Here is a 16,264-nt window from a genome sequence, read left to right as displayed (position 1 = left end):
AGATATATACCAGCAGTAGAATAGCTGAATCATAAGCAGTTCAATTCTTAACTTTTTGAAAACCAGACTCTACACTATCTGGCTTAGTAGGTATTCCAATGTATAACCCTCATCTTTGCCAATGCTTAAAGCCATTCTGTAATATTGATTGTAACAAGGACAAGGAGATTTCCCTCATAGTGGTCTGGGTTTGTATTCTCTGAAAATAATTGCCCATTGTTTTCCCAGACATGATGGCTAATTTTGCATCTTCTTTTGGTAAATGTATATGAAGAGCCTCTTTCATTTTAGGAGACCTTTTTACTTCTCTTTGATGCATTGTTTGCTTTCTTTATACTTTTTGTTTGGAGACCCTTGTCTGAGTTGTGGTTTGCAAATATAACCTGCCTTTCCATTCTAGGAGAAGAATCCAAATTTAATCTTCCAAATATGGATAGCCAGTACTCCCAGCAATATTGAAGAGGCCATTTTTATTGAGTATCTTGGAAATTTTGCAAAAAAAATATTGATATTGGATACATGTGTTTATGTCTGGTCTCCCTACATTTTCAATTTTTCAAATCAACACTATGTTACTTTTGTCATTATCGCTTTACAATATATTTTGAGACCATATAGTATAATGACTCTAATTTTGTCTCTCTTTCCTGGTTGGTGGCTTTGGCTATTTAGAAACTGTTGCTGTTGCTATACAGATGTTAGGAGTAACTTTTCTATTGCTTTGACTCATGTTATTGGCACTATTACATAAATTTCACTGAATCTGTAGATTATTTCAGTATCATGGGCATTTTAACAGTATTGATTTTCCTGACTCATGATTTCATATTATTTCTTATATTTGTCCTCAAATGATTTCACAGTTGTCTTATAGTTTCAGTGTTTAGGCTTCATCTCTTAGGTTAAATTAATCCCAAGTCGTTTCATTGGTGATATTGTAAATAAGATTGTGCTCTACAATATGAATATTTGTATACTGGTATTGTATCCTGAAATCTTCCTATCTGCTTTTTTTTTCCTATCTGCTTTTAACAAATGTTCCTTATGTGGAGATAGGAAAAATATTTCACTGGGCAGACTTACATAACACACAGTAATCTTAGCAATAGAGAAAGCTGAAACTATAACTATGTCCAATATTTATACTGAAATATCAATAGTCTGTTAGTAAGGAAGCAAAATAAGGTAGAATCAAGACATGTAAAGCATTATCAGTCACAGATCTTTCCAGAGCAAATTAAATATTTTTTCTAACATAATTGAAACCATTTGACAGCAAATTTTTGTTTACATTGTAATTCTCTCGGTTTCCCTTGTGGCATGCCATCTTTGTATCCTGTAATGCCACATGTACAAAATAGATACCATTATATATGAATGCTAACTTTTACTCAATACCCAAGGAAGGAACGGTGTGCTACTTTCTGAATCAAAACGTCACATGATACCACAGTGCTGAAGAAAGTGAGAACTAATTTGTAAAGGACAGCCACACTACTGCTCTTGCCAAGAAATGTCCCACAGACCACTTTTATGCACACCGGGAGCTAAGAATACTTGTAATCTTTTGGATGGGATTTTAAAATCAAGAATACAAGTGAGAAATTATATATGCCTTACAAGCCTAACTGTCTAGCAGCCCTTTTGTAGAAACTATTCGGTGATCCCTGACAGACTTCTCTTAATTGTGCTATTTGTCTCTTTAGTCAATGGCTTTGTTTTGTTTTTAATTGTGTGTTTGTATGCATGCCTAGGTGTAGGTTAGTGTAGGTGACTGCAGTTTGCCAAGCACCTTTGCTTGGCTCGGTACGTCCCTGGTGCTGTCTAGGTCTCTGGTACAGTGAAGGGGTTGTGTAAGCAGTCACTGTGCTGTGTCTTCCTCTCTTAACACAAGGTAGCACTGTCCTCTCTGCTCTCTTCTGTTAAGAGAGCTTAAGGTGTTAATGAGCCTATGAAAATGCTTAGGGCATTCCTCTATTTTCATGTAAATTTTATCTTTTTACTAAGGTCTACTCTTTGTATAGATATTGAGAATCCCAGAAAAACTCGGAATGTTAACTCTTTAACTCTGTCTTATTCCTGAAGGTCAGGTATACAATCACTAATGCAATAAAGTTGCCCAGTGTAAGTCCATGACACCTTCCTTCCATGAGATTTCTTCTCCTGTAATTACTGCACTGCTACAAAGTTGATGGATTTTGTAATAAAAAGGAGCCATACATTCCAATCAAGAAGTAGATTCATAAAACTCCCCCCGTAAACATTCCAGCTAAAGGAAGACATTCCAAGCAAGCAAAGGCAGAGGACAAACCCAGTAAGCTTTTAAAGGACTTTGTTTTTTTTATACATTCCAGTGAGAAACTATATTGTGCAAGTAAAAAATAAAACTGGAACAGAAATAGTACCATATTCTAAGTTACATTACCCTTTAAGCAAATTAATTGCATTAATATTTCCTTGGTGGTAATTGCGAATCATGGAAGCAGTTCTTGTTTCAAAAGCCGGGTTCCTCTGTCATTGATTAAAACGGCAGAGCCGCGAACGGGGCTGCAGCTCAACCTGTCTCTCAGGTAAAGCCCTGGGCTCACAGTTTTCAGCACTGAAATATCCAAATGGAGAGGCAAATGTCACATTTTCCATTTGCATAGTGGTTTTCTCACAGTGTTTTTGCAAACATGGTTATATCAATGTGTGTGCCATTGTTTCTTATTTTGTAATCTAAATTTTCTGTTAAAAGAACAAGGAGTTCTCTTGATTTGGACTCGATGCGGCATTTTTATCTTACAGCTAGTCGCCGTGCTTCTGCTTACAACATGTGAAATGCTCTAAGCAGAACAAAGGTCCCAGCGTTGGTCGAAGCGTAGGCTCACACTGCCGAGTGGTAGGCAGAGGCCAGAGTCCACTGACATTATTGTAGAGGTCAGGCTCAGGTACAATCTGCCTGGCTATTACTTTTAACACTGACTTGTCATAGCAGGTAGCTGGTAGAATTTGTCACCAAAGACCAGAAACATGCACTGTGCCATCTTAAAGGCGGAAGCAGTGGATGGGGCTCGCCTGATGCAGATCTTTTGGCACGATGGGGCAGAGTCCCTCTACCCAGCAGTATGGCTCAGAGACAACTGTCAGTGTTCGGACTGCTATCTACATTCTGCAAAAGCTCGGAAACTTCTCCTGGAAGCTCTCGATGTGAACATTAGAATGGATGACTTGACATTTGACCAGAAAAAGGTAGTTACCTCTAAATGGTCTTTCCCTTCTCTGTTGAGTTAAATCAAGCGCTTAGTCTATAGTAAGGTAAGTAACTCTTCTTAAGGTGTTGTATAGAACAAACCCTCTCCATGGACATGTTTGTACAGCATTTGGTAGGGTAAGCATATTCAGAGGAAGAATCTGCTCTTGTTATCACTACTACACATTTACCTTTTCTTTTTCTTTTTAATAGACCTACTTTTTATTTTAAGTGAAATTTAATTTCAATCCTCCTTACTCCCTCTCAAACTGGTGGTCTGTTTTTCTTTAGTACTGTTACATGTACACATAAATAAATACATAAATGTAGCCTGCTGAGATACTCTGGTTTCTCTTCAGATTGTATAATTTTTCTGCCTTTTAAAACTACTACCATTTTAATAAAATACAAAAACATTGCTTTTTTATGCTTTTGGGGGGAAGCACCCTTGAAACATAATCATGCAATTGATACCATGAAAACGGTGCATCTGGCACTCAATTTACTGCTCTATCAAGCTGTAAAAGTACAGAATTTGTCCATAGAAATGTCAGGGGTCAACAAGTTAATCTGGGTGGAAATGTTTATCCTACTGCCTGGCTTACAGAACTCACTCAGAAATCTTACTGATTAGTACTATTTGTCTAAACCACTGAGTAGGTACATAAGAAATCATATCCTAAAGTCTTCAATTCCAATGTCAACCATTGCACTTGTCTCTCTCTTTCTTATTTCCAAATCCTCAGCAGAAGGACAAGCGCAATAGAAAAGCCTATCTTTCCCCATTCTTCTGCCCTCTGTCAGCTTTGTTCTCTACTTCCAGTTCTCACTCTTAAGAGTCAGACCTTCTCAGACGAAGTTTGAGGATTAAATATTTAGAGTATGTAAAGTAGAGATGCCATGTTAGTAAAATTCTACTTCTAATAGTTCTAATTCAATAGTATTCAAAAGAAAAGTAATTGCAGAACACAGAAATGTATAGCTGTGCAATGTACAAATAGATAATAACTATCTTATATCATCTTATTTCTCTCTTATGTAAGGTTTATATCACTTGGCCCAATGGCCATTACAGCGAATTTGAAGCTAATTGGCTGAAGAAAAGATGCTTTTCTCAGGAGGCCAGAGCAGGACTCCAAGGAGAATTATTTTTACCAGGTAACATTGTGATGGTTTTTGGTCTACACTAAAAACTTATGGTAAGAATTTATTGAAAAGAATACTACTATTTGAATTGATTGTATTTGTGGGACATGGTTTATTGAGATAACATATATATTACAAGATGATCAATGCAATCAATATTTATATCTTTTTCCTTTTCCAAGGATGTGCTCAGGAGCAAATTCAATCCCTCCTATCTTGGTTAAAATGATATTGTCATTTGTAAGAAATGCTTAACCTGTTAACAAGACAGATAATTTGGCCAAAATGAAGACCAGCTGCTGACATTCTAAAGCACTAACTAGCAGGGAAAGGTACAGCAGGCTTGAGCCTGTGTCATCTGAAGTCAAAGCTGAGAGTCCAAGATGTTCCCTCCACGCACTCTGCAAAGGAGTGGCATAAACCAGAGAAAGCTCACTCTCGTCGGTGATATCAGAACAGAGCAAAGCACAAATTCGTATGCCGGTATCCATGAGATTATGTGAGCAATGGAGCCCTAAAACAAGGGCCCCAGAATGGAGCTGGAACATAGGGCAAGTACAAGCCCCTTTCTCGAGCATTTATATGGCTCTCCAGAGATTCTGCAAACAGAAAAATGTTTCAGATAACTAAAAGATAAATTCTGTGGCAAAGGGGGATGATAACATCTCTCAGATCATAGACAAAATAAAGAAACAATTAAAAATAAATTTCTAAGAAATACACAATAATACAGGCAAGTGTGAGTGTGGGGAGGTCTCTAATTTACAATGGTCTACAGATTACAATTGATTGTGTGACCAAAGGCAAACTCTAACACACATGAATTTTGCCTGCTGGTTAGAACCTTGACTCCCACAAGCCAGGCACAGTTCTTGAACCTCCCTTTCCACTGTCAACGCCATCTATCAGACCACTACCCCTTTCAGGAAGTGGCTACTTGGCTAATCCCTGCCACCTCTCTCAGGAGCTCTGAGTCATATACTAAATGAGGCTGTACTTTACTACTTCCAAACCTGAAACTCCCTCATGTGTAATAACTGTCTGGGATTTTAAAACTAGTCTGACAGCAGTTCACTAGACAAGGAGATGGTACTTACTAATCGGGTTATCAGACAGCTTTCTCTTTTCCTACGGTTATCAATCACAAAGTACCAGAGTTTCCCCTTCTCTTTAAACACAGGCCAGTCTTGTCAAGAATTCAATTCCTCTAAGTGTGTGATCTCACCACTGTGACAGCTGATAAGGACTTGTTCTGTTGCCGTGTCTGAACCAAGAATCCATTTTCCTTTATCCCTGCTAGGTGGTTGAAAATAGATGAGTATATATGTTTCTGAAATCTTTTTGGGGGGGTTACAATAACATAATTTCATAGCCATGGTCTGTGTCAAATTGAAGTATTTTGTTTTTTTTTTTAATTTTAGAGTTATTTTGGTATTCAGGGTTTTTTTTTTTTAATTTTAACTCTGTCCTAGTTTTGTAATCCATTTGGATTTTGTTTTCATTGCCTTTAAGCTCTTTCTGTGTCATTTCAGGAAGTAAAAGTCAACATTTTTATCATCACAGCTTAAGGTTTTAAATGCTAAAGGAGGAATGGCCACACCTCCTCCATTAATATTTGCTGACAAGTAAAGCCTTTTCTTTTTATAGCTTAAATTCCTCAGTACTATCAGGCAGTAGCAGAGTGGAAATGATAGTACCCTCCGCTGAGCAATGGAAAAAGCTGGTCACAACCGCAGACTACGAACATAACATAAAAACTGGCTGCAAGGTACACACAGGAAAACATTGCAATGCTTTGAAACAAGGTTTATTTTTAAATATATTTCCAAGGTGTGCAGTGGACAGGAAAAAGAAGAAATTATTATGCAATTTTTAGAGTATTGGCCTGATAGCTATTTTGCCTATAGAATTTGATACTCTACTCCAATGTGAGTTTTCAAATATTAGCACTCCAAAGCCTGTAAACAGAGCAAGTTCCACTGGTGAAAGTTCTTTGCTTTTTCAGCCCCCGTAGAATCTTCCTCCTCTGCTTCTCCTTTGAAATGAGGGCTATAGAGCTTAGAAAATCTGGAGTCCAGATGTACACCACTTTCCTTCTCTTGGCACAGGCTGCCAAACACAAAATGAAAAGATAAATGACAATCAGCTGTGCTCAGGACCAGACTATCCCTCGGAGCTGAAAGGGAGATGTGGAGAATATCCTTCCCCTCACCGCATGTCCACTCAGCTGCACAGACATTTGGTATCTATTCTTGTACAGGCAACTATGTAAGGAAATACCAAGGTGAAAAAGAAGGGGTGGACGTGTAATACATTAAGTACATTAAGACCATGTGCTGAAGATTGACAATGACGTAGAGCAAAGAATATGAAGAAATGAGAGGTTGAAACCCACACTGAGTTTTGAGGAATAGTTCGTCAGGAAGAGAAAGAAAGAAGGAAATCCCTACAGAGAGAAGGACATGCAGGAAACCGCAGGAGTGGAAAATAGAAGGATGAATTTCAGAAAGTACAGTGAGCTAGATATTGGGAGGTTAAAATAGCTAGACAACAGAGGAGACTCAAAGGACAAAGTAAGAAATACTTTGGTCGACTGCAGACAAGGATGAGGTTTTTTCCAACACAGAGTTTTGGTGTACCATTTCCTTCAACCCTCAGCTTATTCTTTATTGACAAACCAAAGCAATAAGTTCAAGACCTTTAGAGGTTAAGATTATTGCTATAAGTTTTTCCTGTGCATTGTATATTTTGGGGGCTTTCTGACTGGTTTTGATTAAATTAATATATTATCCTAAGTGCCTCCAAATCCATGAACACCTTCTACCTACCCTTGGACATTTTGTTTATTGTAACCTACCTCCTCTACAAAGAAAAGTAGAAAGATCAAATTCATCCTGTAGAATGACCTTGGTCATGGATGTGTTGAATCTCTATTGAGTGGAGCATATGGGAAGGGAGGGAAAAAAGATGGCCACAAGATGCTCTATAAAAAAAATGTATGAAAGACAAGGGGAGCTTATGGAGCAGAGAAGATTGGGATAGAATTTGCATTTTAAAAAACACATTATTTGTTAGTAGGATAATAGAGGGTAGGTCATATTCTCTAATCTCTGTCATTTTAAAACATGACTATCAGTGCCTGGGATGTGGCTTTCCCAGATAAATAAATAAGCAAATCTTGAAAAAAGTTACCATTTATCAAAATTAAGTTTGGGCCAGCAAGATAGATGAGTGGGTAAAAGAACTTACTTAAAGACCTGAGTGCAGCCCACAGAACCCACATCAAGTTGGAAGAAAGATCTGAGTCCACAAATTGACCTCTGACCTCTACATGGGTGCTGTGGTAAACACACTGACATACATACCATGTGCACACACAATATTCATAAGTTTAACTTTTCTTGAATAAAATAAGAAGTGTTTGTGTAATCATATCTTAACTTACAAGTGAAACTTTACATAATTATACACTCAATTTTATTTTGTGGATTTTAAATTTTCAATTGACTGAGATAAAGTGGGAAAACACTACATACTACGAACATATATAGGGACCTAGTATTTCTTTTATAATTAATTTCAACATGAATGAATCCTTGCTTTTCCTATCTCTTTGTTGCTAAAATAGTTTACATTACTCTCTTAATTTAATGACTTTTGTTATTGAAAACTGAACTTCTTTTAAAAATGAGAGAACTTAAAGAAAATCTCGCCAGTGAGCCAGTCTATTTCATTTTTTCAACAGTGAAAACTGAGAATGTTGCACACCAAAAGCCATTTAGTCACAACTCAGTGTGCCCCTTCTATAGCAGAACCTTTCTTTGCATACTCTTCATCAGATTGTAACTTCTCTACCCATAGCTATAATCCCTGCTTTGTTTGCAAAGCACAGGCCTCAAGAAGTGAAAAATCACAGGTCCCTGTCAGAGTCTCTCAAATCTACTTGACTTTCATATAGAAAGATTTGTACAGAACCGTTTTTCTCAAGGAGAACTGTGTGTTTACTTAACTTTCTTATAATGGTGGGAAAGTAGTGCAGAGAATATATTTACAAACTCTTGTCAAAAAGCAAGAAGCACATATGTGTGATTTTCTTTTTCATTAGCAAGAAATGCTCATAGTACAGTTACCTAATTCATGTGATATAAGCTAAAACCATTCTTGACCAGATGTGGGAGTCTGTGATGAAATATTTTCACCATTAAATTTGCTCCATCATCAGAATAAGCCATTGTGGCCACATTTTACCAGATCTCCTATCAATCCTATGTAGACTCGACTGCCACCATATTTCCTTCTTCCCGTACATTGTCTCCCACTCTCAGGTTACTCTTTTATCTCTGTGTACTTGAACATTTACCCTAAAAATCAGTAGAATTGCTTTTGAGTACTGACCTATTTATCTCAGCAATAAATGAGGACAATAGAAATTTAAAACTAACTCAAAGAGTAACAAAACAACAAAGCGAAGAGTTGATCAAAGAGTATCTATCTGCATTAATGAACACTTTCCTCCTCTTTCTGTGCCCTCTGAGATACATGTGTGTGCACACATCTGCCATTACAGATGTTGCATTGACTGGTCACTATCTACTCCATTAGAGAATTAAATCCTGATAAATAGACTTAGCTGACTGAGTGTCTACCATGTACTGGCATTTATTCATTCATTATTCTGATGGGTGACTATTGAATAACAATCACCATATACTGGGGTTGAAAATACAATAGAGAGAAAAACAGGAGAAGAATTTAAGTCCTTAGGAGTTATTGTAATGAAAGAGGTCCCAAGAGTAATAAACACACAAATAGAATCAAGTTGGTGAGTATGAAGGTGAGAGTAGATGAGATTTCTTTATATTTTGAATTTTTTACACTGAAATGAGTAAAATCATTTTCTGAGACCAAAATAGAGGAGACTGTGTGAAAACTTGAGACTAGAGACTGTGATAATGTGCTAGAAGAGTGTATTTTTATCTATAAGTGCATGGTCACAGAGACCAATTACTCTGCTCTCTTAAGCTCGACAGTCAGTACTTGCAGCAGAGGGGCAGATTCGGTTAGGCAGTGGAGCCGCTGCTCTCCACTGGTATTATCTCATTCTAGTTCCACAGCTTGGTTGTTTATTTTAATACCATGTCATCTAGACAGTGGATGAACATAGAGTTTCTTACCTCATAAAGTCTATGCAGATGAAAAGCATTGAACCCAAACTGACTGTTCAAATCTCAAGTCATTTGCTTTAACACGAGATCCCTGTCAGGTGGAACCTGTATCCTCATCTTTGGAACTTGTGGATTTTGCAATGAACCGATTTCAGAAATGAAGTATTGAGTAATGGGAGCATACTCAGAGAACACTCAATTCCTATCTTTCTGGTTAGCAGGAGAGCTAAGATGAGCCAATCTGGTTAAGGCTGCCAAAGAGATAGGATATTATTAGTAAAAATACAGCAATGAGCTCACTACAGGGGCATGGACTGAACCAGTTATAATTGCATTCCATTGAGGACATCGTGGGACTTTTGCACACTAAAACATAACACCCAAGGAAAAACAGAAAATGCTACAAATGGGGTCTCACAAGCCATGAATTTGTATGAAGAGAAAGGAATGTAGTCAAATTAGAAAAATAGCACAGCAGGTGGACCTATGACATCTCCATGACGTCTGTATTCATTGTGATTATAAATATACAACTGGAGATGTTAAAGAAAGGCAGCAGCACTGGAGAGAGGACATAGAAGTTAAATGTGCATCTTCCTCTTCCAGAGAACCTAAGTTCAGTTCCCAGCTCCAAAATTGAGCAGTTCTCAACTGTAACTCCAGATTAAAGGATTCTGACACCCAACACTCACTTCTTGTCTCTGTGGGAAGTCATATACACATCACACACACACGCATGCACACACACGCATGCACACGCACACGCACATACACACACACATACACATACATGCATGCAAGAACACACGCATGCATGCTTAAAAATGAATCTTTAAAAAAAAGGTGGCAAACAGATGGTGCCTCTGCATAAGGATGAAGTTTATGAAATTTGTTATTTATCTTCAGTTTGCTTCTCCGTACGTATGTGCATGCCAAGCAATTAAGATCAAGAAAGCGTTCAGTAACCTTATTTTGTATAACTTCCAGGGTAGCCACAGAAAGAGCATACAGTGAGATGGAATTGCCTGTTTTCTACGTCTACTCTAAATCTTGGGATAACAATCCCATTTTCTAACATTCTTTTGAGCTGATTTCTCTTTAGTATGCAACTCTCTTTTCTCAATGTCTGCAGCCTGAGGAGCTACCTAGCTGCTCCAGTTTGGACACAAAGGTTATCTGTGTGATGTTGGGCTTTTATCTAGGCTCTTGTGTCCCTGTCCTTATCTATAAACTAAAGAAATGATAGTGCATACATTATGGAGTTGTTTGATGAACTGATCAATGTCTAATGCTTAGAAGAGTGCCTGGAGTCCTAAGTGTTCCTTCACCTTTAGGCATCCTAGACATGCCACTTGGATGGTTTATGTGTTGCATTCTCCACATAAATAGCCATTCTTGTCACAGAGCTGTGGATATACAATAGTCCAGGGTCGTAAAATTTTTTAAAAATGCATTTCTCTTCTTCCAGCAAGCTTAGATTTGTTTAGAAGCCACATTTATATATTCGCATGCAAGTCACTCTAGACTTTAGAGTTGAGCTGGGGAGACAGCTCTGTGCTTCTGCTTTTCCAGAGGACCAGGGTTTGATTCTCAGAACCTGTGTGATGGCTCACAACCATCTGTAACTCTAGGGGATCTGATGCCCTCATCTGACCTCTCCAGGCACTGTCATTATATGATACACTTACATACATGGAGATAAAATATCTGTATACATAAAATAAAAATAAATAAATCTTTAAAATAAAAGACTTAAATATACCCTGAGGTGAAGTCAAGTGAGGAATGAATAAAGGTACAGAGCACAATTTGTTCTGTAAAATCTCCTTGGTAATCTCCCTGGCATGCCTATTAGGCAGAAGAGGGGGGGGGAAAGGCATAATTAGTAAGGAAGTAAAGACAAATAGCATGGTCTAAGTTGTTTGTGAAGCCCTTACTATGTAGTGGGAGGGGCAGATTGAAGCGTTGTCTGAACTCGTTCACTCTCCACTCCCAGCAACTGTTTACCATTACCACAAACTTCATAAGCACTTGACACAATAGTTTTAACATTATATATTTATATTTGTTTCTTTAACTATCTACTCAATTTTCCAAGCAGGGGACTCAATTGTAGTTTTTACTCATTCTTATAAAGATTACATGTATGCAATTTTTATGCATGAGTATAATCTTTTTTAACAAATAGATGTTGAGTAGGATTTCAACATGAAGAGATAAGTGCTGTGGTATGTACCAAGCCTGAGCCAAGAAGAAAACACCTCGCCCTTGCTTAGCAGACACAGCATGTTACCAAGCAAGCCATTTCAGAGGCTATTGCTACAATTCAATGCATAAACACCACTACTGTCTTACTATGAAACTACCAGTCTCTTTTCTGGTATGAAAGGATATTCCTATCCTGAAAGACCCAGAAGTGGATTCCAGGAAAAGAAGTTATCAATCAATGAAGAGTGCTATGACGTTTGCTCCATAGCCAAGACACTACAGATGCATACAGAAGTGTCTCCATAAGGTCCCACACTGGTGAACACTGGTGTCAACAGCAGTGGGCCATACACTAGCAGTCCTTCCAGAGGCTTCCCTCCCTCTTAGTGCTTCCAAGGTTTCCACCACATTACCTTCTTGTCTTCAGATCCTCATCTCATCTGAATGTTGACAGGACAAGTGAGCAGAATCCCAAAAGATATAGAGTTCACTGGACAAGGACTAGAAGAGAGTACACTATCCATCAGTGAAGGAAAGAGATTCAATTCCTGTTTCTTTCCTTACTTCTCTCCTCTTTCATGGATCAGAATTGTGTTTTAGTGGAGACCTTAAAAGTTATTCACGGGCTGGGGATTTAGCTCAGTGGTAGAGCGCTTACCTAGGAAGCGCAAGGCCCTGGGTTCGGTCCCCAGCTCCGAAAAAAAAAAAAAGTTATTCACAAGAAAAAAAGCCCTGAAATATAAATGATTGTTATATTATTTTATTATATATTATTATAAGATGAAATATAATTAACATACCATGAAGATATTAAGAGTAAAAATTTAACTGATGCTATGTACATTAGAGAAACCATTTCAGAGCCAAAAGCCCAGCATGGTGCAGGTGGACAGGAGGTCCTAAATTTTCGAAATAACATCGGAAAACCAGATCTCTGTGCTCATGAATCTTTCACTAAAGACCTTCTTTGTGTCTTTTCCTTTCTGAAACATAACTCAGGGCCCAGGAATGTGATGTTTAGCCCTCAGTAGGAACACTTACACAAACAGTTCCTTGAAGCCCGGCATGGAGCCCGATCATAAATTTTATGATGTGCTAAGCGCATGTTCAAGGAAGTATTCATTAGTAAGGCCATAAGTTAAATGAGGAAGGGTGGCCCATACCTTAAGTATTCCATCATTTCTGTTCTGTTTATGTATGCAGACCAAGTGTGAAGCTTACATTTGTTGTTAATGTATTCTCCGTTCAAATGTTTGCTTCTAGTCAAATGTATTTTCTTTTGCATCCCCTGACAGTTCTCCTTTGCAATTGGGAGAAAACGAGAACATATTTTGAAGTCGCTCTCTGGATGTTGATGTTTAATTATTCTGTGGAGACATCACAAAATGCTTTGTAAGCCACGTTTAGTGAAACATAGAATTACTCCTCTCTGATAAGTAAATTAATCTATATTCAAGATCATAGATGGGACTTGGCAACAAGCTACTCACCTCTGCAAATCACATTTTATTTTTTTGGTTCTTTTTTTCGGAGCTGGGACCGAACCCAGGGCCTTGCGCTTCCTAGGCAAGCGCTCTACCACTGAGCTAAATCCCCAACCCCTGCAAATCACATTTTAAACAGCAAAGCACATTAGTGGCTTATATTCCATTACCAGTTCATGATTGCCTTTGGCCTTTGGTCTCTGATTTCAGCAAGGCATTTGTAGGTGCTTCAAAATGAAAGATCTTATTTTAAATTTTTAAATGTAAAAGTTAGATGAAGCATTTGCTTGTCCTACAAGAGCTCTCAACTCAATCTCAACACTGCAGAAAAATAATCATCACATTTTGATAGTAAATATAATTATAATGTCAAAATGTTCATGATGATAGTATTTCTAAGCATCAAGTTATATATTCAAGTAACCATTGAAGTTCGTCACATGGATTTGACCAACTAGCACTGAAAATTGTTAGCTGGATGCATTGGGCTACTCTCTTCTTTGAATTCAGCACTACTAAAAGCATCTAGCCCACATATTTCTTATGGAGATTAAAAGAAATAAAACAATAAAGCTATATATGTATATGTATGTTCTTTGTATGACTCCTAGAAATTATTAGCAAATGTTAGCAGCTGAATTATAATTATAAATCAGCATGTGTCATTTGTTGTAATAGATTCTCTCTATAGTCTCATGACAACATTGCAAATGAGGTGCAAAGAGAATGTAAGAATCTCTGTTTAGGAAAGTGAGCTGAAACTCAGACTCATAGGACCAAGCTGAAAAAAGGCAGAATAATGATTCAAAGCCAGACCACTCTGCCTCCTTTTCATCCTCAGGTTGCCACATCTAAAACAAAACCACTTGCAAAGAAGGATGCAAATTTTAGCTAAAAATTAAAAGCAAATAAATGAAAGAATTATGTCCCTATCACATTGCCCAGAAAACAATAGTCAATACCTTACTAGTAGCTCTGGTTCTGGACCACACATACATTTCCATAACCTTGGAACGTTCTACTGAACATTATCATGCTAAGCATCTGCCTGTGCAGCTTTTGTCAAAATACAAAACATTTTTCTAAAAATTATAATATATAATATAATGTATGCTCATGTATAAATAATTGAACCTCTGTAGGGAATTCCATGGGGCTGGAAACTAGAAGTCTCAAAATCTTACCCTAACCCTAACCCTAACCCTAACCCTAACCCTAGCCCTAACCCTAACCCTAACCCTAACCCTAACCCTAACCCTAACCCTAACCCTAACCCTTACTAGTGCAGTAAGTGGATCTCTGCATTTGCATGTATCTACTCATGCAAATCTACCATCCCCTAAGAAGGTTTCTATCACAATAGAATTACTCACATTAACCTCAAAGAGGAAAAGTGCCACTGACGCATTCTTCATTCTTAAATTAAAGGCTTTAGGGATAGATCCCACATAGAACACACACATTTCCTAGTTGGAGAGACAGCATTGCTCAGGATGATAGTGAGACTGAGTTCCCTCTAATCCTTTTGCTTGTCGGAAGGGATTGCTATGCTGAGGCCATTTCCTTCCCAGTAAAGAAAGAGCATTACTGGCTCAACGAGCATGCCCTCTGAGTTCCAGTTCCCTTAGGAGACTATGGTTTGCACATTCATAATTATGTCTAGTTTCTCAAGCAAACATATTTATGAGCACTTCATCATCACAAAGAACAAAAGAAAGACATCCCAGCCTTATCTGCTTTGGCGCTGCCACCCAAGGCTCTGTGTATCCCAGAAACACAGTTTCATCATGCTGACCCTAACGAACAGCTTGATCACAGAGACAGCTTCCAAGAAGAAGAAATAAGAGGGAAAAGAATCTGTACTTGTTCTCTTGCCAGAATAGTCACAATATTGTCCTAATGCAGAAACCTAATTTTACCACTGTTTAAAGCCAGTTGCTGTAACTCGCTTATTATGTGGTTGCTTCTAGACAGTGCCTGGGTTGAGAAGTCTTAAGGATGCAGGTATCGGGGGCCATTGTGCCATCAGCTAATGAATACTCTTTAAGTACATGGGATATGCTGAATACCACTGTAGGCCAGGCACATTGTAAACAAGAGTCACATAATAGGCACAGTGTCAAGGAAGAATGACTTGGTGACCAGCATTCCTGATATGACCAACATTTAGTAAAGACTGTAAGTCAAAGATCAGCCCCAATGAACTGTTTTCCTTTACTGTTAGTGTCTTATCTAAAAACAACAAAATCAAGTTTTTTTCTTCACTTTCTTTTTTATTAACTTGAGTATTTCTTATTTACATTTCGAGTGTTATTCCCTTTCCCAGTTTCCGGGCAAACATCCCCCTAATCCCTCCCCCTCCCCTCCTTTATGGGTGTTCCCCTCCCCATCCTCCCCCCATTGCCGCCCTCCCCCCAACAATCTAGTTCACTGGGGGTTCAGTCTTAGCAGGACCCAGGGCTTCCCCTTCCACTGGTGCTCTTACTAGGATATTCATTGCTACCTATGAGGTCAGAGTCCAGGGTCAGTCCATGTTTAGTCTTTAGGTAGTGGCTTAGTCCGTGGAAGCTCTGGTTGCTTGGCATTGTTGTACATATGGGGTCTCGAGCCCCTTCGAGCTCTTCCAGTTCTTTCTCTGATTCCTTCAACGGGGGTCCTATTCTCAGTTCAGTGGTTTCCTGCTGGCATTCGCCTCTGTATTTGCTGTATTCTGGCTGTGTCTCTCAGGAGCGATCTACATCCGGCTCCTGTCGGCCTGCATTTCTTTGCTTCATCCATCTTGTCTCATTGGATGGCTGTATATGTATGGGCCACATGTGGGGCAGGCTCTGAATGGGTGTTCCTTCTGCCTCTGTTTTAATCTTTGCCTCCCTATTCCCTCCCAAGGGTATTCTTGTTCCCCTTTTAAAGAAGGAGTGAAGCATTCACATTTTAATCATCCGTCTTGAGTTTCATTTGTTCTAGGCATCTAGGGTAATTCAAGCATTTGGGCTAATAGCCACTTATCAATGAGTGCATACTATGTGTGT

At 38.4% G+C, this 16,264-nt stretch overlaps 1 protein-coding gene and 1 long non-coding RNA gene across 10 annotated transcripts in view; one reads left to right on the top strand and one right to left on the bottom strand.

Annotated features, from left to right (window-relative positions):
• Positions 1-16,264, top strand: part of Bbox1 (gamma-butyrobetaine hydroxylase 1) — a 49,165-nt gene that overhangs the window by 5,872 nt on the left and 27,029 nt on the right. For 5 of the 9 annotated variants that reach the window (XR_015683401.1, XR_015683402.1, XR_015683403.1 and 2 more), the window contains 2 exon segments: positions 2,978-3,231; positions 4,276-4,390. Coding sequence is in view for 6 of the 9 variants with exons in the window: in NM_001429458.1 (NP_001416387.1) it covers positions 3,013-3,231; positions 4,276-4,390 (334 nt within the window). In the remaining 3 variants the exon portion in view is untranslated. 9 annotated transcript variants of the gene reach the window in all.
• On the bottom strand, positions 6,170-14,813 carry LOC120101622 (uncharacterized). The gene is made up of 4 exons (XR_015683713.1): positions 14,609-14,813; positions 12,973-13,118; positions 12,165-12,252; positions 6,170-6,487 (listed from the first exon to the last, which is right to left on the bottom strand). It is a non-coding gene; the product is annotated as an uncharacterized LOC120101622 (long non-coding RNA).

The sequence above is a fragment of the Rattus norvegicus genome, chromosome 3, assembly GCF_021556685.1.
Source record: "Rattus norvegicus strain SHRSP/BbbUtx chromosome 3, alternate assembly SHRSP_T2T, whole genome shotgun sequence".
Taxonomy (NCBI): Eukaryota; Metazoa; Chordata; class Mammalia; order Rodentia; family Muridae; genus Rattus; species Rattus norvegicus.
This window is presented reverse-complemented; position numbering and strand designations above follow the sequence as displayed.